The sequence below is a fragment of the Notothenia rossii genome (genome assembly GCF_949606895.1).
Source record: "Notothenia rossii genome assembly, chromosome: 11".
NCBI classification, from domain to species: Eukaryota; Metazoa; Chordata; class Actinopteri; order Perciformes; family Nototheniidae; genus Notothenia; species Notothenia rossii.
This window is the reverse complement of record NC_136910.1, coordinates 7,551,651-7,576,103: the sequence shown is the minus strand read 5'-3', so window position 1 is coordinate 7,576,103 and position 24,453 is coordinate 7,551,651. Positions and strand designations below refer to the sequence as shown.

Below are 24,453 nucleotides of genomic sequence, written 5' to 3'. Positions count from 1 at the left end.
TTTTTGCGCAAGCTTGCAAGGATGTCTGTACATCTGCACAGTGGCGGTTCTAGACCAATTTGACCGGGGGGGCCAGGCTGGGGCCAGTTATTTTCTGAGGGGGGTACAATAAATGATAGTATTAAATATACCATGCTGGAAGCTTACTCCATTCCAGGTGACCAGCATACATTGTTTAAATACTGTTATGATTATTTAAACTAGAGAACATAAATATATTACAAAGATTCATTGTGTCATGTATTCTGGTATCTACAAAATAGAGACATTGTATAGTGCTCATAACAGTATTTTTATTTAATAAATAGCTAGTTAATAAAATACATTAACAATACAAATAACAACCAACCTGCAAAATCAACACATCAAAATTAATATATGATCTAAAACAGGTGCATTTGATTTAAAATAAAAGTGATAAATAGAATTCATTATTTAAATGGTAACAAAAACAGTAACACTATATGATAAGAAAAAGGCCGTCAGCGCAATTGAAATGATGACGAAATAGTGTAATTCTGCCATTGACTGATATTAAATGTATTACTTGCACTGACTGTTGCTATGCGACAGCCTGTGGAATATGGCTTTTAAATGCTACAGTATAGTGGGACTATCTATACAATAAAGATTTGACTATAGAGAAGAATGGAGACAGCTTGAGATCCCTCCACTGCCTGACAGCTGTGCACCTCCTTGTTCTTAAAAAAGACCCATCAGCTGTCTCTTATTGGGGTTGTTGCAGGATTTTGTGTGGGAATCCGTATCACATAAAACATGTTTCCATTTGTAAGGATGTGCTGTGTGTTTTCTTTCCTCTGATCAGGGAGAAAGAAGATGTGCTGCACAAAGACACAACTCAAGGTGAGCCCCTTTCACCATTTTGTTCCTCTGTCATTCTTTGTGCTAATCTCTTACAGCCTTTCCAAATCTCAGCCTCACCCCCTCTTGTTTCATTCCCCAATCCTCTCTCTTTTATTTCCCCTGGCTGTTATAACCCCCCTCCCTCGGTTGTCACTAAGCTGAAGGAGGGAACAGAGAGCAAAGTGTAGGAATCCCTCCCAGACGCTCAGTGCTGGTTAGTGAGGATCCGCCACTCCACAGGCAGGCTGCACTGGTGTGTCATATCATCTCACATCTGGTACAGTTATGCAAACTTATATTTGATCAAAGATACCGGCATCCATCCGAATCCCGGCTGCTGAACGGGAAGCAGCAGGAGGAGGAGGGACGGAGGTAGTAAGTAAGTGGAAAGAGGGAAGGCAGTGTGGGCAGGGTTAAACTGACACTTAAAAAGAAGCTCTCATTGGCTTCTGTGCATTTCACCAGCAGCCAGGCGAGGGAGCGGATGAGACAGCAGCTCCTGGGGGAAGGTGTACTCTCACTTCTTGGGAGAAAGTGTATTTTTAGCTCCTTCCAACTCTTGTAAAGTTTTTCTCCATTTTTTTTTTCTTTCCTTGGGTAGCGGCTCACCATGGCCACTGGCATGGACAGGTTGCTGTGGTCAGTGCTGCTGCTGCTGCCAGTGTGTGGACTCTGTGAGGCTCTGCCAGAGAGCTGGCTGCCAGGGGCGTATCAGAACACCATGAGCGATGCCCTGAGGTTCCTCAACGATTACAACAGCACTGCCGAGGAGGTGTTCTTCATGAGCACCTCCGCCAGCTGGAACTACAACACCAACATCACAGACCACAACTCAGAGCTTCAGGTGAGTCAGCTCCTGGAGCCTCAGAGCTTGGAGGGCAACCTTTCTATCATGCTGCTATGAAATATGAAATTGGCCCGTTGAATCAGTTCTCGCCAGCGTTGGCACCACGTCACTGTAAATGAATGCGTGGTCAAAGGTCTCTGTGGAGCTGAGCCCTGCTTGATTTGGAGATCACCACTTATTCATTTCTCTCCAAATTGACATGCTCAGTTTCCTCCCAACGCAGCCAACTCAGCTTGTGTTTTTCTGAAATACAAAACAAATCTGGATGCCTGCGGTGCGAGCGTCTCCAAGTTTCGAAAACATTTCTAGGGGGCTCTTGCATGGCACTTGGTTGGCTTTTTGTTTGTTTAACTGTGTTTTATTATATTTTCTACTTGATAAAATGTCTTCAGATGGATTCATAGGATGCAGTTATCAAAATTATCCAAATTAGCAGCCTTATCTGAACAGAAATGTGTGGAGACAAGATATGAAACATTTGAAACACTTTATGGTTTTCATCTCAGCATACACCTGTGAAACATTTGCATAAACATTGTAGACGAGGGGGAGAGGATACTGGCAATAAAGCAGGAGAAGTGTACAGCCAGGCAGCAGACTGCAATAAAACTGCAGAGTGTGAAAGACTGTTTATTTGCCTCCAGGCATAAGAGTCAATACATCCATATTCATGGCTATGTGCGAACAAAACAAGCTTATTCTGTCATAAAAACTTGCAAAAGCAAATTGGCCAAAGCCTCTGTATGCGTTTGCTTGGACAGCTGTCACAACAGGATTTCAGTACACTGTCCAGGCTTTGGTCTCCTCACACATTGAATAGGTGTGGATGTGGAGCCCCCACCTCAACAGAGTCAACAGGGTCACACTGCAGAATTTGTTCTGCTCTCCGGAATGTAGTAAGGTGGAAGATGAGTGGGATTTTAGATGTAATGTAGGAGCATGGGCAGATCAAAGATGGGATCAAAGTGGATCAGAGCCCTGAGCTGCATCTAAACTGGCAGCCAGGGAGAGCGGGTTGATTCACACTGAGAGAAAAGAATGTTCCAACTACGCTCTAAATATATTGCTTAACACTGTGATTATTGTAATAAGGTGGCATATTAAATTGCAACATGTACATTGGGCCCTGAGCACACAAAGCATGCATGCAAATCTGCCTCCCAGGCTTGGAGGTGAGGGTGATTTCGCTCACGTTAGAAATGTAGAAGATCAAGCAGAGTGAGGATCGGTTCACATGCTTCTAATCAAGCTAAATATAAACTGATGAGTGGATATCAATGGTTCATGTCCTTTGAACCCCAGAATGAAATACCATCAGCTGCCTTCAAGTGTCACAATCAGACCTGAGGCTCGCTTCGCTGCCAGCTTTTCTGTGTGATTCGAATGAGAAGTTGGAGAACTACCTTATATATATAACCGTACAAATCCTTTGGGAACGTTTTTTTTCTTCTTCTTCTACTAATTCAACAATTTCTACCTCTATATTTAACGAGATACTCACTTAGCTTTTAAAAGCTAAATCAATGAGTATGTGCTTTTTATTGTGGATATAAACCCTTGGTGTTGTTTTCAAGTCCAGTTATACTTTGTACAGGTTAGGTGTTCAAAGTGTAAATCAGTATAAACGTATAATAATTTAAAAAAGCAATGTAACCTCTTTACAAATCACAATATTCCTTGCAGTTTGAATAACAACAAGACCTTGAAGAAAAGGGAATCGGCATGTCGGTATCTTTATCGTGCTTCTTTGCTTGAGAATGATTATCTGGGAGGATGGATGGGTGTAGGAAGGCTGGGAAAAAACGATTGAGAAAAAGACGTAGATTGAGAGCACAAAGGTCAGAGTTAGTGCTTCAGCTCACTGTCTCCAGTGTTCCCTCTGCAGCATGTTGTTTTAGTGAGGGCTGCGAGAAAGACACAGATAAGAAACACTCAGGATGTGGTAAACTCAACAGTATGAAAATGTTTACCAAGTGTAACTGAGCCAGCCCAATATGCAGTGTGATTTCTCCACTTTAACAGGGTTCAAACACAGTAAAAAGAAAGAAGCAATCAAATGGCAAAGGTGCTGCCAATTGGACAGAAAGTGCTGTCACAATACAGCAGTAGTTCGTTTTAAATTGGAGCAAATCAATGTGTCAAATCCATGCACAGCAGCCTTAAATCCATCTATTGTCCCAGCACTGTCATTACACATAGAAATACCTCCGTCCATGACCTTTAAGAGTGCCGTAAAGAAAAGCTCCTGACATCCAGCGAGGCCATATAAGAGTGTACATGAACATAAAGTCATTTCTCAAATATGATCCTTGAGCTATGATTGTTTCGCTGTTCTGTCCTTGCCCTCAATAGACAGATAAAGCACTTTATTGATCCAAGAGGGAAGATGTGTTGGTGCAGGTGTCAAGAAGCTCATCAAGGTATACAGATGGATACGTGTTGCAGTTAAAGCAGTTATAACAAGGGGGGAAAAGGCACGCAAGCATGTGTTGGTCATTTTTAAGAAAACCAAACCGAAGATATTAGATGAGAGGATAGTCTTCACATCATTTTCTGATACATCTTAACAATAAAAGTTGGTTTATGATTGTCTTTTGGATAACAACTGATATTGTTAAATATTATAATAAGAGCTTGCAGGTCATCAGTGCAATCTGCCATCTTGCAACTACTTCCATTACATTGCATTTAGCTGACGCTTTTATCCAAAGCAACTTACAGTACAATAAGTGCATTCGACCAAGAAGATACAAACTTGGAGAATAGAATAGAATCATATAAGTACATCAGGTTTCATAGAGCTAAAACATTTCAAGTGCTACTCAACTGGCTTTAGATAAGCCAGCCCTTTATTAGTATATAAGTGCTTTGTTAGTAATTCTTTGTTTGTAATTCTATCGCTCGAAGTGGAGTCGAAAGAGATGAGTTTTAAGTCTGCGCCGGAAGATGTGTAGGCTTTCTGCTGTCCAATGCACTTCCAATGCAAAGCCCTCTGTAAATGTCACATTCTTCATCTCGATGATTCAGCTCAAAACTGGTGGAAATGCAGGCTGGTTTGCTACAATAGCAGTGAGGAGGGAGAAAGCGGTAAAAGACCATTTATGTCTTCCCCAAATTGCATGGCAACCATCATTTTCTTGTCTTTATCTTGGCAATACTGAGCTCAGGTGGTTCTTTCCACACCACTCAAAGGTGTCCACTGTGTCCCTATGCACTCTCAATTCTGCCCATGTTCTACTCCTGTCACATCAATATTGCAACAAAAAAACTGACTACAAAGGGAAAACATTTCTTAATACTCGTTTTAAAGGTCACCTATTATGCAAAATCCACTTGTTCATGTCTCTTCTACATCAACATGTGTCCCCTCTTCTTCATGTCTCTTCTACATCAACATGTGTCCCCTCTGTGGAAAGAGACTCTGAAAGTTTCAGGAAAAAAGATTCGCTCACTTTTTGTCCTGATTATATAAAAACCTGTTTGAAAATGAGCCGATCAGATTTTGGCCACTTTATGATGTCATAACGATTTCTTGGCTTGTGTAACCATTAGCCAACCACCAACCAAGGTACCCCCCCCCCCCCCCCCACACACACACACCTTATCACCTGAATATCCTCCTAGAGCACCATTGAGTTCTTTTTAACCAAATATCTCTCAGAGGGGCGTGGGGAGGGGCTCCTTATTTTCATCTAAAGTAACAGACAGAGAATCAGCACTTTGGAAACAGGGCTGAAACAGAGGGGATTATGGGTAATGCTGCAATGATCTGTTTGGCGTTTGGAGCCAAACACTTCAGAGACATGTTTTGTATATATATCTGAGACCTATAATATATTGTTGAAAAACAGTATAATAGTGGACCTTTAAGACATGAAGCGAATTGTCTTATGCTACATACTCTTTTGCCCTTCCTGGCAGGCCTTTCACTTTTAGATTGTTGTTTTAAAGTAACGAATATATGGGTACTACTTTTTTTCTTTCTTCTGTAGGTGAAAGCATCCCTGGACGAGCAGGCCTTCTCCTCAGCATGGGGGTTAAAGGCGAAAGAGGTCTTCACTCCTGCGCTTCTCCTCACTCTCCCTAACGAAGACAGGGTACTGATGGAGAAGATCATGATCCTGGGAGTGGCCAACCTGCCCCTGGCTGAGAGAGAGGAGGTGTGTAGCTGTTTGCTGTTTTCTAATGGGAACATTGATGTGAGACTGACCTTTTTTTGACTTCTAATCTCTTTTTTTTATCTCCAGTATAACATAATTCTCAGCACCATGGACAAGATTTACTCAACGGCCAAGGTGCATCCAGAGCCGAACATAAGCTGGAGCCTGGAACCTGGTGAGTAAATATAGAGCTGGAAAGCCCACTGGAAAGCGCAGGACCTCCAAGGCCACGCAATGGGAACAGAAGTGAAAAATCATTTGTGCAACTGCCAAATGAGTCAGATCCACTTCAAAATACAATGAGCTCTTTCTTTGCACATGCTTCACCCTTCCACAAAGCATCATGAAAATCAGAGGAGTAGTTTTTCTGTAATCCTTCTGACAAAAAAACAACCGACACAACAAGAACACAAACTCCTTGGCGGAGGTAATGTCGACTCAGTTTGGGACTTAAAATGCATGCATTATGATACAGATGCCTTGGTCTTTTTCATGAAAACAGGATCAGAGCAATTTTGAAAAGTATGAAACACACAACAATGAGGAGGCGGGGGAAGTCTTGGGGAAAAAACAGATTCTAAGTGGTTTGGATCTTATCTGGCCTTGGAAAGTAACAGGATGGGCAAAATTACTTCGGAGGAGTCTCCAAAGGAAGTGTTATGTATGTGTGCTCATAAGTGTTGAGTAAAAAGCTGTAGAAGCATCATGTCAGCGGTTTTTAACTCTGAACAATGGCTCTGTGTTTTTTCGGCAACAACTGCCAATAGTCATTGTGAGAAATCCTTGCCGGTGAACACAAAATGACAAACAGTTCTTTCTACTTCATTACATTACATGTCATTTGTTAGACGCTTTTATCCAGAGCGAGTTACAAACATTCATAACATCACATACTGTGGACAATCCCCACAGGAGCAAATTTGGGGTGAAGTGTCTTGCCCAGGGACACGACGACAAGCTGACTGCAGTGGGACTCGAACTAGCTATCCCCTGATTCTAACCACTGAGCCACAGCCTCCCTAATCAAATGAAATCATGAAAGTACAAAAGCTAACTATGTGCAGGTAGACGAGGCACAGTCTGAAAATGATTACTGGTTTCGTAGTCTTTGACACATTTGAAGGTGGAGCAGGGTTATTCAGGGTCCGTGGTACATCCTTTTAGTCTTTAAAATAACAACCAGACTGTCAACATTACTTTTTCCACCATTTGAAGCATCTTCTTTGGTCTTCAACTTGTTCCATCCTCATTTCCTATTTCTGGCATGTGCTTTGTTTTACATGACGCTCAGAATATCATGGAGTTGTCATTACTCAAAGCTAATCTCTTGAATATACGTCTCTTCTGGCCTTTTCCTGTTGAGAGAGAGCATGAAGTCAACTAAAACACAATACATCTTCATTGTTTTTTTTTGGAAAAGCGTTCACTTCTTGCTTTTGAAGTTATACGTTTTTGTCTGCATTACAGATTAGGTCAGCCTCCCATTATAGTCCATCCTTTTTTTCATGACTAATGCGGTGCAAAACTTTTGTATTTCGCAGAACTCACAAATATCATGGCAACCTCCAGAAGCTACAAGAGGCTGCTGTACGTGTGGGAGGCCTGGCACAATGCATCAGGTGTTCCTCTCAGGGAGCACTACCCCAAGTTTGTGGAGCTCAGCAACAAAGCCTCCCGAGCGGATGGTAAGAATTCCCCCTTTACCTTTAACATTGAAGCTCATAACGGTACAAATGACTAATTCATTTAATTAGAATGAAATGAAAGCAGCACAAGGAGAGTTAAGGGCCATCAATGACTGATGAGGGAAGGGAAAGATAAAGAGTGAGAAAGAGAGAACTATAACAATGTGTCCTGTTTAGGGTTTGCTGACACTGGAGCTGACTGGCGCTCTGGGTACGAGTATAAAGGCACGTATGAGACCTTTGAGCAGGATATAGAGAAACTCTACAGGACTATTGAACCGCTCTACAAGAATCTGCATGCCTTTGTGCGCCGCCAGCTCTACAACCAGTACGGTCCAAAGTACATCAACCTGAAAGGACCCATCCCTGCCCACCTGATGGGTAGGAATTCACTTTTTTATGTTGCTATGTACACTTTAACCCTTTAACTGCCAGCACCACCACTTGGTAGCACATTTTGTGTCTTGATATCTTGTTGAAAAAAAAGAAAAAAAGTTAAACTGATTTAGCCAGCTCTACCCTTTGGTTGACATGTTATGCACAAAACAACCTCTAGATGTCACTGTGGTTCGAACAGAAAGCCCTTCAGCTAGGTGTAATTATTTTTTTGAAACTTTTTTCACTATCTTTTATGAATATATTTGGTTGTATATAAACCATAAAAGAAACAAATGTATTTCAGTTTGTTTTATTTGAGTTTGATGCATACAAATACTGTACTGTATATGATGATTATTGAAAATGCACTTTTACCATAAAAGGCCAGCTCGACCAGTTGGTAGAGGCTCATAAAAACAAAACTGTGTGGTCAGTCAAACAAAAAAAAATGGTTTGTGGTTATATGTGGCCCATTTGATAAAAAAATGCAAACAAATAATTGTTCCATAGCTTTTTTTCTTGGTCCGGCAGTTAAAGGGTTAACAAGAGCCGTTAATGTGTGATACAGACTGTCAAAACGACAGTATGCTTAATGGAGTAGGAGATTTTCCTCTTTTGGGAGTGCAGAAAAGGCTCTTTAATTTACCCATGCCTTTTATTCAACCCTTTCCTGGAAAATATATTTTAATATTAAGCGAAGAGTATGACTTGCATGTAACCATGGATTCATTTGTCCATATGCAGAGGATAACAACCCTAACCAAAATGTTTTCTGGCTTTTTTTGTATCCTTGGGTAATTTGGCCATCATTTTATGTTTCAATGATGATAGTTATAAAATAGGTGTCTGGCAACATTCCCTGGGAAAATCAAAAGCTGAGATCTTTGGGAATTTTTATTCAAATGCACACCTGCAATTTCAACAAAATGGAAAATCAAGAAAGTATCTTCAAGTCAGATTTATCATATACAATAGGCCTATAATACGATTTGGAATCGGTTCAATTGCATTTTATGTAATTTAAATCCAATTACAAATTCCTTTATCAAGTCTTATATTTAATCTTTTAGGTAGTTTGTTAAAAGCACAGTTAAAACAAATCCACAACCTAGGTAATTATATTGTACACAAAGGGTGTTGGAGTAGTGACACATCGCTCCAATAACTCCCTAATGTAAAAGGTGATTAGTTAATAAAAGCTTGGAAAAGCATCAAAGATGTAATCACACATGCCAGGAACAATACAGTATCGCGGTGCGGACTCACCACTGCAGGTCATGTTGTGTGCTTATCACATTACTGTGAAAGAGTGATTTCCTACAGTGCCCCTGACGGAGTATCCCATAACAAGACAGAATTGTTGCTTAATTGTGTTTTTCTTCCTCGCTCTCAGGAAATATGTGGGGCCAGACCTGGAACAATATTTATGGTATGATGATCCCATTTCCTGACAAGCCCAACTTGGATGTGACTGAAGAAATGGAGCGACAAGTAAGTATGGGGAAAAGTCAAAGTCAACTTTATTGTCAATCTTTCAGTTTGTGTGTACAGACAGAGATCAAAATGCCGTTTCCCACAATCCCGAATAAAAAAATACAAATATATATAAAAATATGTATATCCTAAAGCTTCACAATCAACAGACACATTTTATACATATGCACACATTAAGATATTCTTTTTATTTGTATTTATTTATATTTTAGTCAATTTATTGAACATGTTAGAAACAAAATATACAACAATAATAATTTTTCCTTATAATAATAATTATAACAAAAAGAAACGTTCAAGGTACAACAAAAATAAAAAATAAAAGAAATTCTCAAATAGTCTGTCATGTTCAACAGGGCCAAGAAGAAGCTTAAAACAACTTCTCTGGTCCTACCCCCTCGAGCGTACATTTGATTTTACAGCTCCTGCTCATAAACATGAATGATTTGGCTTCTAAATAATAGACATAAAAAGACTGTGTGCAACCGGGATTCTGTTGGACAGTCATCTTCAAATGAGATCATGAATCCAACTTTTTCTCTGCGTTTATATCACTCTAGTTTGATCAGATTGCATTGAGCTGAACCATTAATTGTGTCCCCTCCACAGGTCTATAACGCCACGCACATGTTTGCTGTGGCCGAGGAGTTCTTCACGTCTCTGAATTTAGACGAGATGCCCAAGGAGTTCTGGGATGAATCCATGCTGGTGAAGCCTGAGGGTCGAGAGGTGGTGTGCCATGCGTCTGCCTGGGACTTTTCCAACCGCAAAGACTTCAGGTAACGTCAATGAATGCAGTGGTATGAGAATTATTTAGTGAGTTCAGTTAATAGTTGCATTGCCAACTTCATAGCTCGTCTTGTTTGTAAAACGTGATAATGTAATTGTATCGTCTTTAGGATCAAGCAGTGCACCACAGTAACAATGGAGCAGCTCTTTACTGTTCACCATGAGATGGGACACGTCCAGTATTACCTGCAGTACAAGGACCTGCCTGTGGGCTACCGTCGCGGAGCCAACCCCGGGTTTCACGAGGCTATTGGGGACGTGTTGTCTCTTTCCGTTTCCACACCCAAACATCTGCACACCATTGGACTACTGAATAGTGCGACCTCTGACACAGGTAGAGAGACTAAGCCAAGCCACTGAAATACTCTCCCAAAGAAGAGATGTGGATGAATTGCAAACATTTAATTAGAAGAATCTTTAAATATCTAATTCATCATCAAATGCTTAAAATAATAGTATTTCTGCACTGTGTTTCTCCAGAAACGGACACCAACTACCTGTTGAAGATGGCTCTGGAGAAGATAGCCTTCCTTCCCTTTGGCTACCTCATCGACCAGTGGAGATGGGGGGTGTTCAATGGAAACACGCCTCCAGAGCGGTACAACGCTGACTGGTGGCACCTCAGGTAGGTTCATATACTTACAAGATACTTCACATTAAGACAATAGTTTGTTTTCCGGGATGTGTGATGATTAATTACTTTTTTTGAAAACAACTCATGTCTGTAGGTATACAGTAATGAAGCTACAGCTAGTAACTGTTTCCCACTGCTACCAGTGTTGATGCTAACTATGCAACGGTCTGTTGTTTTAGAAAATGACTTACACCTGTAATAACTCATTATTTTGGCCACTTGGGGACATTATTAGCATTATCATTCATGTCCACTTCATAAGTTACAATCCAATATTCACTTTCTATTAGCTCTGTTTTAGTCTCTACATCCATCTGATATCTGTAGCGGCTAAATGCTCTATGTTTAGGAGTTAGTCTGTTAAGTTTTGAGCAGGTAGTGTACAGCGTGTTTTAATAACTTCTTCACTGAAAACAGCCAATAAAATACATTTAGACAACTGTGAGAGGGAACGAAACAGTCAGTCAGTTGCAGATCGGACAGTTAAACAATAAATTAAAACTCTATTAAGCTGGATGGATTGGATGATAACTTTTTAGTAGATTCATCACTAAGATCTACCGAATCCAACATATAGTTTTGAATTGTAATTCCATATATTATGGAAAAACAAAAGCTTCTAACATGAATTCAGTAAGTTGTTCATAGTACTTTGACATTTGAGCTCCCAGAAATGTGTTATATGCTGGCCTGATGGGTCCGCTGAAAATCTTGAGGTGGCACATCAAAACTAAAAGCCAAACCTGAATTTCAGGAACCCTCACGCCACTGTAGAATATACTGTAGGCTAGTGGAAAATGTTAAAAAAATATGAGAGTTAAGTGAGTTTATCAGACTGGCTGTTGTCCTTCTTTGCCAATCCCTTTTGTCGCGCCAATGCCACTTTCCACCTGCTGAGACTCAGCAAATCCCAGCCGCAAAATATTAAGTCAGGATTGTTGGTAGTAACAGTAGAGCTGGTTTCACTAGCTGGCATTCACACTTTAATAGCTTTTGCTAACGAATAAGGAAAAATGTTGACGAATAAGGAAAAATGCTATCCCCATTAGGTTCAATGTATTTTCCAGAACTCATGTATTATGTAACCTATGCCAGTGTGTTTTTAATCCATCTCTTATTTCATTTTGAAGGACGAAATATCAAGGCATCTGCCCACCCACCAAACGCACAGAGGAGCATTTTGATCCCGGGGCAAAATACCACATCCCTGGAAACACGCCGTACATCAGGTAGCTTTTTTTTTCGATGTAATAGTTTACACACAGCCAATGAACATATTTTTTTTATGCATTTGGTCAATTCCCTGCTGTCTGATTTGCTTTACTCTCAATCAAGGGTTTATGTTTGTGTACGTGCCTCCACATACATATGAAGACATTAGGGAAGTATAATAATGAACATATAAGCATGGCTGGTGATGTGGGAATTAAGCTATTGTTTGCAGTCATCTGGACTCAATTACTGGCCCTTGAGTCTTACACAATACAATAACCATACAATAGCAGGAAGCTTCAGGAAATAAGCCCCAGCTGGTTTCTTAAACAATGTGACACATGTAGCCAAACACACACTTAGTATAACAGGCAAACATCATCTTGTGTAGTTATTGCTAAAACACACACTTACAGCAACCTTAAAATGTAAGACATTTGTAGTTTTGCACTCGAGTAAATACTCTACTTAAGTTACATCTCTGGATTTGTCTTTTTTTAACTAAATATTTGGAACATTTTTGAAAAGCAGTAGTGTAAATACATATCGCTAAAGAGTTAACGGAGTAATTGTTTTCCCTGCAGGTATTTTGTCAGCTTCATCCTGCAGTTCCAGCTTCACAAAGCACTGTGTGTTAAAGCTGGCCACACGGGTCCCTTGCACACATGTGACATCTACCGCTCTGCAGAAGCTGGGGCAGTTTTAAAGTATGTGATCTTGTCGGGGTCTCCTTTGTTTATTACCCAGATCATGAATACTGGATTGAAGCAAACAGTGAAGGTATTTTACAGCTGTATTCTCCCTTCTCCAGGACAATTCTCCAGGCTGGCTCTTCCAAACCCTGGCCTGAGGTGCTCCAGGCGGCCATTGGTACCAACAGGCTGGATGCCAAAGCACTGATGGAGTACTTTGACCCCATTACTAAGTGGCTGGAGGAGCAAAATGTGAATGAGACATTGGGATGGCCGGACTTTAACTGGGTTCCTCCCATCCCAGAGGGCTACCCTGAAGATATTGGTAAGAGCGTCGCTCAAAATGAACGGTCAACAAACAACAGACGATAAAAACACATTCACATTATATTGTTTAATGAAGTATAAGTACTCATCTCGATGAATCAAGTAAAAAAAGTTAGGAAATTGTATTTTTTGGCTATAAGATTTAACTAGGAAAGTGTTGTCTGCAGGATGGTTTAAAAGTGTAAACTGTAAAATCCCTCAGTCTATTACACAATGCTCTCTTGCATGCACACAAACAATAGTACATTTTTATAATCTACTGGAAGCGGAAACACATGACGCCTAAAAAAACAAACATATACTCCCTCTCCACACGCTATTGTTTAGCTAAAAGTGAAACTATTTGGATTCGATTTGCATTATTTTGACCGAGTTGACCTTTTTGTTTACTCAGACAAGAACACGGATGAGCTGAATGCAAAGGCTTTTCTAGAAGAGTACAACAGGACAGCTGAGGTTGTGTGGAACGCCTACACCGAGGCCTCCTGGAAGTACAACACCGACATCAACGAAGCCAACAAGCAGGAGATGGTGAGACCCTCTGACAGGCCACTCCACCGAAATCACCTTAGCATTGTTCAAGCATCATCTACCATCAATCAAATGTCCATTGCATCTTTTGTTAATTTTGTGCATGAATCAATAAAAGCATCATCAAATAACCCACTAATTGCTTAATCAAAAATGTGTCAATTAATCAGTAATAGACTGAGTTAGTCATTCTCTAATCCAGTGATTCTCAAATGGGGGTACGCGGACCCCTGGGGGTATGTTGGGGTACTGCAGGGGGTACGTGAGATAATAATTTTTAAAAAAAAGGTTAATTAAATGCATGATTACAAAAATAATCATAGTACAATAAATGAAATAGAAAATAAAATGTTATATTAAATATTTCTAGAACCACCAAGGGTTCAAGATACGTTCTTGTGCTTTTCTGGTGCTTAACTGGTTCTTTTCTGTTTTTACGATGTGTGGTCATGTTCTAGTCACTTTGCTCAGCGCTACTGCTTGTTACAACTTTTAATGCCGTACTCGCCCTTAACTGTTATTGCTCAGGTTAATCTCGCCCCCCTCCGACGTAAGCGTATTGGTTCTTGCCGGGCAGCCGAGTGGGGCCATCTAAGAACCGCGTTTCTGTACTGAGAGCCGGCTGCACTGCGGTGGAAACAGGAAGAACCAGAGCTAAATCAGGCTCTAGCCCGGAACCACGCTGAGCGGAAAGCCATTTGCAATGTTGTATTATAACAAATAGACATTGAAATGGAATTGTGGTTTAAACGTAGCAGCACTACAGCAGGGAACGTGGACAACGGAGAAAAAAAGAGAGCCAAAATTGAGCCAAAAAAATGCCGTCAATATCAGGATGCGTTTGCTTTGATGGGATTCACGTCAACAAACAGCAACGCGCTCCAGGCATTGTGTTTTTTCTGTTGGGAGAAACTAGCCAACAGCTCGATGAAACCAGCGCACCTCCAGAGACATCTCAGCACCAAACAGTCATGTTGGTAAGCCACCGGAATGTTTCAGCCTGTCCCCATACAAAAAACGACCATATACAGTAGGCCGATTGTTCATGCCCTTATTACGACCCAGAGGCACGTTTTAAAGTGTATGTTGTTTCTTACACGACCACTAGAGGTGCTCTAGTGGTCGTGTAAGAAACACAACCCGATATCACGGCAAGACGTGAACATGTGACTATTTACCATGCTGGGAGACGTGAAGATGTCACGATTTCGTCCCTTCAAACTTGACAGTTCCACGGTATTTTTAACCCATGTTAACCAGTGGAGAAATAACCGGAAATGCCAAGCAAATGCTATATACAGTTCTGTTTCATATGAGTGTTGGGAGCTGTATCGATACATCTCTTAATTTGTGCACCAGATTGATGCCTTTAACTTCAATTTAAAGAAACAAATCTTCCCGGGGGAGCATGCCCCTGGACCCCCCTAGAGGATGCGAGGTCATCACAAATAAAACAGGCTCACATGGAAAGGATACTAGATAAGTTTCCGCACTCATCATATACACTACACATTTTTCTTGGATTTTTTAACAGCATAGTCCCTATATATATTTGTAGAGAGACAGGAAATGGAATTAAATCGAGAACAATTTTCATTGCGGAGGACCCCCTGTTTTGTCCCCCCCCCCACTTCTCAAACCAAAGTTACACCCTTGGAGAGGGTTATTTGTGGATAAACGACCATCTGTAACGTTTGCATTCAACGGGAACACTAGAGGGCGAAAACTTTAAAACGTAATTATAGGACGTATTAGGCGCTTGAACAAACACATATAAGGGCCTGAACAATCGGCCCATTTGGTCGTATGAGTTGGAGGACTTGTTGAAATGTTTCAAGAGAAAACTTGCTGAGTACAGATCCTCGCAAGAGATGATGTGAAAAGACTCCACGACATCAGCCAAAGCACGGAGGCATCGGACCTAAAACTCCTAAATAGTGTAATTGCAGTGTTATTACATGGTTTGTTTATAATTGCACATTTTGTTTCGGTTACACCGTTTAAAAAAAAACAACCTTTGATGTATTGTGGTCACTACATTAGAGACTGCTAATTTAATGCTGTTTTTTTGGATATGCATGGGGTTTCTGATGATATCGTTGCACATCAGGCACCACAGTGGATTTTATTATAATATTTGTGTATTGTATTTTATAGTTTTTGAATATTATATAATTTTGTTCATTGGTTTGTTAAACATATATTACTTAAAAATCAGTTTTAAAAAAATGTCTCATGCATAAAGATGAAAATATCCTTAGTTTGTTGTAATTCATGCATGAAGGAGTTAATAAATCACACACTGATGGAACATTACTATATTGTAATTATATATATATATAGGCTTTTTCTTTCAAAATTGTTCGGGGTTGGTCAGGGGGTACTTGGCTGAGAAAAATGTTTCAAAGGGGGTACATTACTGGAAAAAGTTTGAGAAGCACTGCTCTAATCAACCAATGTATTCATGCATGTATCATCTGTGCATTTCATCCATGCAATTAGCCTGCTTCCACTGCTACATAATGTAAGAACAGACAAATAAAGAGTATTCATTATCCCTCTTCAGCTGAAGAACAGCCTGGAGATGTCGGCCCACACCCTGCAGTACGGAGAGAAGGCCCGTCAGTACGACACCACCGACTTCACGGACAGCTCGGTCAAACGCATCGTCAAGAAACTCAGCGACATTGAGAGGGCCGCGCTGTCCAAGGCAGAACTGGAGGAGGTGTGGAGGGAACTGGGTTTAGTTTCACGATTATATATAACTGCTGTATAGAAATTGTTTCATGGGTTTAATTTAATTGGGAACAAAAATGTGCTTTCCATAAACAATTGTCACTGGACATGCAACAGGGATGCAGAAGACTCAGTAACACAATGAGCATGGACGCCTAATAGAGGGAAATGTGTCTGTTACGCTTACTCACAGTGATAGGCATACATTAGTTCTAGCTAACAAAAGACTAGGTAGCTAAAAGCGATAATGGTGCTAACCAAGAGTACACAAAGTTAGATCTTAGAGGAAGTTAAAATGAACTGTGTCCCAGACCATTAACATGCAGCACAGGTTTAAAGTACTAAGCTTCCCTTGCACTAAATTCCTGATGTTTGCATCAAATATAAAACAACTTAATGCTTTGCAGGTAAAACAAATGCAAATTGCCTTTTTATGAGTGAATGAAGAAAGACACCCGTTGTTCAATTTGACAACACACCCAAATATTGCTCCAAAAACAAACAAAAACAACCAAAATTCAGAAACATGCTGCAATAGCACAACAAGAAAAAGGGAAGTAGAGCGTTCTGGACGACACTAAAAAGTGATGCCCCTTAGAATTAGACTTTGCTTATTATTTACACTGTAATGGGCTCTATATTGGTTTACCCCATCAGGGCTTCGCATTAGCTCCATGATACTGAACTGATATCCCAATCAGCAGCTAGCAAACTAAAACCATTAAAGCTTAGCACACAAGGGCCTGTAGTTAGAGTGCTGTGCACATATTCATAGGTCCAGAGGTACGTTCAGTAACTTTTCATTTATAGCTCCACCTAATTCTGTGCAAAACAATTCAATATCTTATTAAAAGCCAAGGCTCTGACCTGATAATTACAATGTTTGTTTTTAAGAACACTTGATCTAATGGTGGGTTCCTTTACCTTTTCAGTACAACACTCTTATATCCAACATGGAGACCAAGTACAGTGTGGCTAAGGTTTGCAAAGATGATGGTACATGCCACCCGCTGGATCCAGGTGAGTGTGTCAATCATAAAGGGAACAAATATTGGTATTTGATACAAGGGGTACAATGATATGGTTCCCTTCAGATCTCCAGAAGATCATGGCAGAGTCTAGGGATTATGACGAGCTGTTGTTTGCCTGGAAGGGATGGAGAGATGTTGCCGGCAAAGTGCTTCGCGAGGATTACAAGAGATATGTGGAACTGGCCAACACAGCTGCCAAACTCAATGGTATGACCTCAACGAGTAATTCTACATCCACCTTGGTATTTTTGAATAGTGTGACAATTGAATTTTTCAGAGCTAGCGTCAAAGAACAACCTTCATGCAAATTAATGAAAGACATAAAAGTGGTATAATCTTGTCATTTTATGCTCTGTATTCTTTTTTGCTAGTTTTTTTTTATTTGGTTACTAACCTGGCCACTTACATGGTTTTTGGATTCCCCTTTTCTTCTCTTTTTAATATTAGTGAAATTATATTATCCCATACAGTTTGGCAGATTTAATGAGAGAATAACAAAAGAAAAACATAAATACATTTTGTGAACAATAAGGATATCATTCTGTGTTTTGTTAAAAAAAAAAAAAAAGAGGCTACGTCTAAATAACTTAAAAAGTCGGTTTCAGGGATATTGGCTTAAAACGTTTGCATAAAAGTATTGTATTACATTATCATTATTCTACTCCTATTAAATACACGTCACTGATGAATGCTTGTCTCCCTGGCGCTGTCTGTAGGCCACTCTGACAATGGGGCTTTCTGGCGCTCCCTGTACGAGACCCCCACCTTTGAGGAGGACCTGGAGGCTCTGTGGAAGGAGCTGGAGCCGCTCTATCAGAACGTGCACGCCTACGTCCGCAGGTCTCTGTTTAAAAAGTATGGCTCTGAGCGCATCAACCTGAAGGGACCCATCCCTGCTCATCTGCTGGGTAAGCAGCTTTGGGACTCCTTTTCATAAAGCTACACTGTGATTAAGTACAATGTTTGGGGGCTGCTTTCAGAAATGTCACTTTGGAATTTAAAGGATCCTAACACTCTAGCCCAAATTCTCCTTTTGTGTGGAAGCATACCCCATTGATAATCTGTCGTTGGCTGGTAGATGCATTTGGATTTAGACAGGATTTAATTTGCTTTCAGAGGTATCAGGTGTGAGATTGTGTGTGACAGTTCCTCAGAGTTAGCGATTGGACTGATTCAAAGCCACAAAGCCCACCCGGTTTAACACCGTCGGAGAATGACTTGCCCCATAAATTTGAAGAAAAAAAAATATATACGAATGCCGTCTTCTGTCCTTTCAGGCAACATGTGGGCGCAGACGTGGTCTGGCATCATGGATTTGGTCATGCCCTACCCAGATGCCAGTCAGGTCGATGCCACTCCTGCCATGGTGGCCCAGGTGAATGAACCCAAGAGCCATAATGATCACAGCTTTCTTTCACACATAAATATATGAGGACAATCAAAGAAAACACACTCACACACTCTCGCGCAACAATAAATGAGACTTGGATGGCGTCCAGAGTTGAGGATAAAACAGCAGACATCCATAACTGACATAAAGTGTACAAAAAACATGAATATATATTCTGTGTTCATATTTTCAATGGTACGTTACCTCCTCTGTTTAGACTTTGTGCAGTCACACATTTTCTAAAACGTAGATGTTGCTTTGTCCAAATGTGAAATACCTCATTTCCAGGGAAAGCTGCTTATATACATTCACACTCACATCTTTACTGATGTTCTTTTTTCTCGCTCAGGGCTGGGACGCCAAGAGAATGTTTGAGGAATCAGACAATTTCTTCACCTCTCTGGGTCTGATCAAAATGCCAGAAGAGTTCTGGAACAAATCCATGTTGGAGAAGCCGTCTGACGGACGCGAGGTGGTGTGTCACGCCTCTGCATGGGACTTCTACAACAAAAAAGACTTCAGGTCAGTTTTTCTTTTTTTTTTTTTTTAACTGGTAAGTTCATCAGTGCTCTCTGACATCATGATGGTCGTGCCTAACATTAATACACATCAGAAGAAAATAAGTGTAGATGTAAAACACAACATGTAATGTAATATGGAAGTTGAATAAGCAGCAACTTGTGATTTATTTCAGTTTAAGAAACTGATAACCTTGCCTGTAGTTCCTCATGTAGTGTAAATACAGTATAATACTATTTAATCAAAAACTCTCAATACTTTGTCATCTCTTGCCACAAAAGCTATATTCGGTATAATCATATAGATGAAGGGACAATAAAGTATTAAATGGTCTTTCCCGCTTCTTGATCGTAGAAAGTCCATAATACAAGATGTAGTCCTGACAAATCTACTAATGGGTTGAGTCTCATCCTCAACATAACATGAATTTTAACGGGTTGTTATCAATGAGTAAATAGTCTATAGATACAAACAATTATATTTTGTTCAAAAAATGTTTATTTTGCTGTTAAGTTTGCCATTTTGCCATTGGGGGCTATGGGGATTCACGTGCTTTTGGAACAAGCCTCTAGTGGCAATTTAAGGAACTGCAATTATTGGCACTCGAGTTGGCTTCACCTTTCAGCACCAGAGGTTTCTGCTTTGTCATGCAAGAGTGGAAAAATCAAATAAAAGTAGGCTAAAGGTGTCCGAATAATACTGTTTTTATGTGTTTTAGCAAGAAAAAACACATCAATTGGTAGTTCTTTCTGTAATTAGACCTTGTTTATGTCTCCAGAATCAAACAGTGCACTGTTGTGACCATGGACGACCTGATCACGGTTCACCATGAGATGGGTCACGTCCAGTACTTCCTGCAGTACAAAGACCAGCCCGTGTCCTTCCGCGATGGAGCCAACCCCGGCTTCCACGAGGCCATCGGCGACGTGCTCGCCTTGTCCGTGTCCACGCCCAAACATCTGCAGAGCATCGGCCTCCTGGACAAAGCAGAGAGCAACTATGGTGAGTGACCGTTAGTACCGTGCAGTTCTGTGGAAACTTGTGATGTTGTAACGATGCTGATGATCTTGTGTTTCTGCCCATTCCTATAGAGAGTGATATCAACTTCCTGATGAGCATGGCGCTTGACAAAATCGCCTTCCTGCCTTTTGGTTATCTGATGGATCAGTGGAGATGGAAGGTATTTGACGGGCGCATCCCATCGAGTGAATACAACAAAGAGTGGTGGAACCTCAGGTGAAGTTCCTTACAAAACAAAGTGTCATCATAGAATTTCTAATCAATTATTAATTAAAAAAAAGTTATCAGTGAGGAGCAGATTGACTGTAATAAATTAATACATTTGTAAATGGTTTACTTTTATAACAACTAGATTGTTCTTTGTTGCTTCGCAGAATGAAATACCAGGGACTGTGTCCACCTGTAACCCGTACTGAGGATGACTTTGACCCGGGGGCAAAGTTCCACATCCCCGCTAACGTGCCATACGTGAGGTAAATGTTCCTGATTCTGCAGAACAAGCATGAACACGAACAGATGGAAAACAGCTCCAGTGAACTTTGTCAAGATAAGATAAATGCGGCTCCTTGACAAAGAAAATGAATCGCCCTCAGGCAGAATTGACGTGATTGATGTTTTCCTTCTTTTTAAATTTAAAGCAAAACTAATGACATAATGATCTTTTATCAGGTACTTCGTCAGCTTCGTCATCCAGTTCCAGTTCCACAAGTCTCTGTGTGAAGCCGCCAAGCATACCGGGCCTCTTCATACCTGCGATATCTACAAGTCTAAAGAAGCTGGGACGCTTATGGGGTAAGACACCTACACACACCTATACTCACAAGAGAACCCAAACATAAACAACTTGGGTAGAGAAAAACCTTTACATAACCTACTGTATGGAGCATTCACTGTCATTAGAAGTGAAGTCAAATCTCAGATGTTTCCTCATTAGAGAATGGATTTCAAATATGAACATAAATACAAGAAATTACTTAAAGGTCAACTATTATGCAAAATCCACTTTTTCATGTCTTCTCTACATCAACATGTGTAAAATTACATTTAAGATTCTGAAAGTTCCAGGAAAAAAGATTCTCTCACTTTTTGTCCTGATCCATTCCTATAAAAACCTGTCTGAAAATGAGCTGATCAGATTTTGGCCACTTTATGATGTCATAACGATTTGTTGGCTTGTGTAACCATTAGCCAATCAGCAACCAAGGTGACCCCCCCCCCCCACCTTATCACCTGAATCTCCTCCTAGAGCACCATTGTGTTCTTTTTAACCAAATATCTCTCAGAGGGGCGTGGGGAGAGGCTCCTTATTTTCATCTAAAGTAACAGACACATAATCAGCACTTTGGAAACAGGGCTGAAACAGAGGGGATTATGGGTAATGCTGCAATGATCTGTTTGGTGTTTGGAGCCAAACACTTCAGAGACATGATGTGTATATAACTGAGACCTATAATATATTGATGAAAAACAGTATAATTGGGGACCTTTAAAATGAATATTGTGTTTATTTAGTTCCATAAAGTATTAGTCAGTGCAGGCAGCCGGTGAAAACATGCTCCATGCCAAGTGTTTTAATTATCTCTAGAACACACTCCTGCTACTGATCTTCCTCTCTGACCCTCTCTGTGTTGTCCCTGCAGTAATGTGATGAAGTTGGGCTTCAGCAAGCCCTGGCCCGAGGCGATGAGCATGATCACCGGCCAGCCAAAAATGAGTGCCCAGCCTCTCATGGAGTATTTCGAACCGCTCATTAAATGGCTGGACGAAGAGAACAACAAGAACCAAGATATTCGTGGGTGGCCCGAGTACGACTGGAAACCAAAAAGTAAGTCCAAGACGTCCATCCATCCACATGCTTTGACACTTCCACAGAAACATGAATAAAAGCACAATCATATAGGCAGCTGCTCTGTGTTAAAGATGTTTTCCAATCACCAAGCCAAATGATTTTTGAAATCCTTCCCAGAGATAAAAGGCATAATGTTTTCTTGCAGAGGCAATAGTTTTGTTTTTCTCCTTGTCTGTGGCTTGCAGTGAAATCAATATTCTGCTCCTCTTGTTTTACTGATGAGGTCGTGCTGAAAAGATGTGTGCAGATTAGATTGATGAGATTCTAACCAACAAGAGAGCGCAAGGAACAGATAATGGGAAAAAGAAAACAGCTGCAGATCAAAGGAGAGATATACTGAATTCAGATGAATAATTAATTGTTGAAGAAAGAATATAATAAAGATTGTCTCCTCACACTGTGTAAATAAACATGACTTTTTTCATTGTTATGCACAGTACTTTGGAGACAGATGTTATTTTTTAACCTCGTTAAACTTATTTTTTTACGTCAGTTTCAACAACAGTGTGATCGAAACAAAGCATCAAAATATGTTGAATAAACAAAAGATATGTAACGGCCTCAGGAGTCTACAGATTAAAGGTGGGGTAGTTAATTCACTTCAGAAACACTTTTTGTTATATTCCATAGAATGCTCTTAACATCCCGATAGCAATGAATATATGAAATGCTTTGACAATAAATACATAAATCTGTGGGAGCCGTGGTACCTGCCTGTCAGCCTTCCATCTGTGCACAAACTTATCTCGTGCCCTCATTGGTCATCATGATGAGCGCCATCTATAGCCTCAGGGTCTGGGGGGGTCCGAAAACCAGTCAGTATCTGGTGTGACCACCATTTGCCTCGCGCAGTGCAACACATCTCCTTCGCATAGAGTTGATCAGGTTGTTGATTGTGGCCTGTGGAATGTTGGTCCACTCCTCTTCAATGGCTGTGCCAAGTTGCTGGATATTGGCAGGAACTGGAACACGCTGTCGTATACGCCGATCCAGAGCATCCCAAACATGGTCAATGGGTTAGGGTTAGGGTTAGGGTTAGGGTTAGGTTTTCGGACCCCCCCAGACCCCCCAAATAAAGCAAAACTGCACTTTCAGAGTGTCCTTTTATTGTGGCCAGCCTAAGGCACACCTGTGCAATAATCATGCTGTCTAATCAGCATCTTGATATGCCACACCTGTGAGGTGGGATGGATTATCTCGGCAAAGGAGAAGTGCTCACTATCACAGATTTTTTCAGATTTGTGAACAATATTTGAGAGAAATGGTTATTTTGTGTATATAAAAAATGTTTTAGAACTTTGAGTTCATCTCGTGAAAAATGGGAGCGAATACAAAAGTGTTGCATTTATATTTTTGTTCAGTGTAGTTATAAACCTTCCTTTCATTGAGACTTATTTGTCCTTTGTGTGTGTGTCCAGCAGGTGAAGTTAAGGTTACGGATAATAAAGTGGGCTTCCTGGGTCTGAGTGTGGACGGTGCCTCTGCTGTGGCTGGCCAGTGGGTCCTGATGGTGCTCAGCGTGGTCCTGTTGGTCGCCACCATCCTATTGGGCTACAAGTACAGGAAGTCAAAAAAGGGATCTGAAAAGTCCTCATCCACAATGGAGCTAAAGCAAAAGGACTAATCATCAATGGTGGCTAACTGTTGCTAGCACAGTACCAACTCAATGTGAACATCAGTGTTTCTGTGTACCGTACAGTACACTTGATTGAAATTGCTTTTTCTTTTTGGTCGGCCTTCTTATCTAGTCTTGTATATTTGTTGAATACATTTGGAGTGAAATAATTGTTTGCCTATGCAAAATAACATTACATTTTTGTAATTTATTTGCAATATTTGAATGGTTAGAGGAAATGATTTAAATGAATGTGTGTAAAGTCATTGATTGCATTTGTGGAATATTGATTGTTTTTTTCTTTTGTTGAGTCCTTTGCATTTCTACAATAAATACATTAAATATGTATACTGTGTACAGTATGTGTTGCTTCAAGATAAAACCGTTTATGACAGTAGCATAGGTTGATAAAACTATTTTATTACATTAAAATAGCTGAGTACAAAAGAGTTAGTGCATTCAAATTACTACATTTTCGACTTACTACACTATGACTTGTTTCTACATAATATATTTTTGACGTTTCGATGTTTTCATTGATTTTGTTTCTTTATCTTTTTTGGAATTTTCTGCACTTTTACAATAGAGACATTTGGCATTGTTTGTTGGTGTTGTTCTTCGTTTAAACAAGATCTAATGGAAAACACAATGATAGCAATCCAACTGCAAAGGTTGTTAAA

General features: G+C 40.4%; 1 protein-coding gene across 2 annotated transcripts; it reads left to right on the top strand.

The window, feature by feature from the left end:
- Window positions 1-770: 770 nt before the first annotated feature.
- ace (angiotensin I converting enzyme (peptidyl-dipeptidase A) 1) lies at window positions 771-24,119 on the top strand. 2 transcript variants are annotated; one of them, XM_079660732.1, is made up of 26 exons: window positions 771-864; window positions 1,466-1,708; window positions 5,704-5,871; window positions 5,959-6,046; window positions 7,413-7,556; window positions 7,734-7,937; window positions 9,328-9,425; window positions 10,038-10,207; window positions 10,328-10,551; window positions 10,698-10,842; window positions 11,982-12,080; window positions 12,648-12,770; window positions 12,875-13,080; window positions 13,477-13,613; window positions 16,180-16,338; window positions 17,282-17,369; window positions 17,444-17,587; window positions 18,097-18,288; window positions 18,658-18,755; window positions 19,120-19,292; window positions 20,068-20,291; window positions 20,381-20,525; window positions 20,684-20,782; window positions 20,979-21,101; window positions 21,950-22,134; window positions 23,577-24,119. In XM_079660732.1, exons 1-26 carry the CDS (start codon window positions 838-840, stop codon window positions 23,780-23,782), a joined length of 3,912 nt encoding a protein of 1,303 aa, XP_079516858.1. In that variant the 5' UTR covers window positions 771-837; the 3' UTR covers window positions 23,783-24,119. The 2 variants fall into 2 exon arrangements, with proteins under 2 accessions (XP_079516858.1, XP_079516859.1); XM_079660733.1 differs by lacking the exon at window positions 771-864 and adding an exon at window positions 1,031-1,243.
- Window positions 24,120-24,453: the final 334 nt, after the last annotated feature.

Excerpts from the sequence above, each read along its gene's own strand:
- ace (XM_079660732.1), top strand. The coding sequence starts at position 838 with ATGTGCTGCACAAAGACACAACTCAAG. Across the intron at positions 865-1,465 it reads GCACAAAGACACAACTCAAG|CGGCTCACCATGGCCACTGG; the intron begins GTGAGCCCCTTT and ends TTCCTTGGGTAG. Across the intron at positions 21,102-21,949 it reads GAAGCTGGGACGCTTATGGG|TAATGTGATGAAGTTGGGCT; the intron begins GTAAGACACCTA and ends TTGTCCCTGCAG.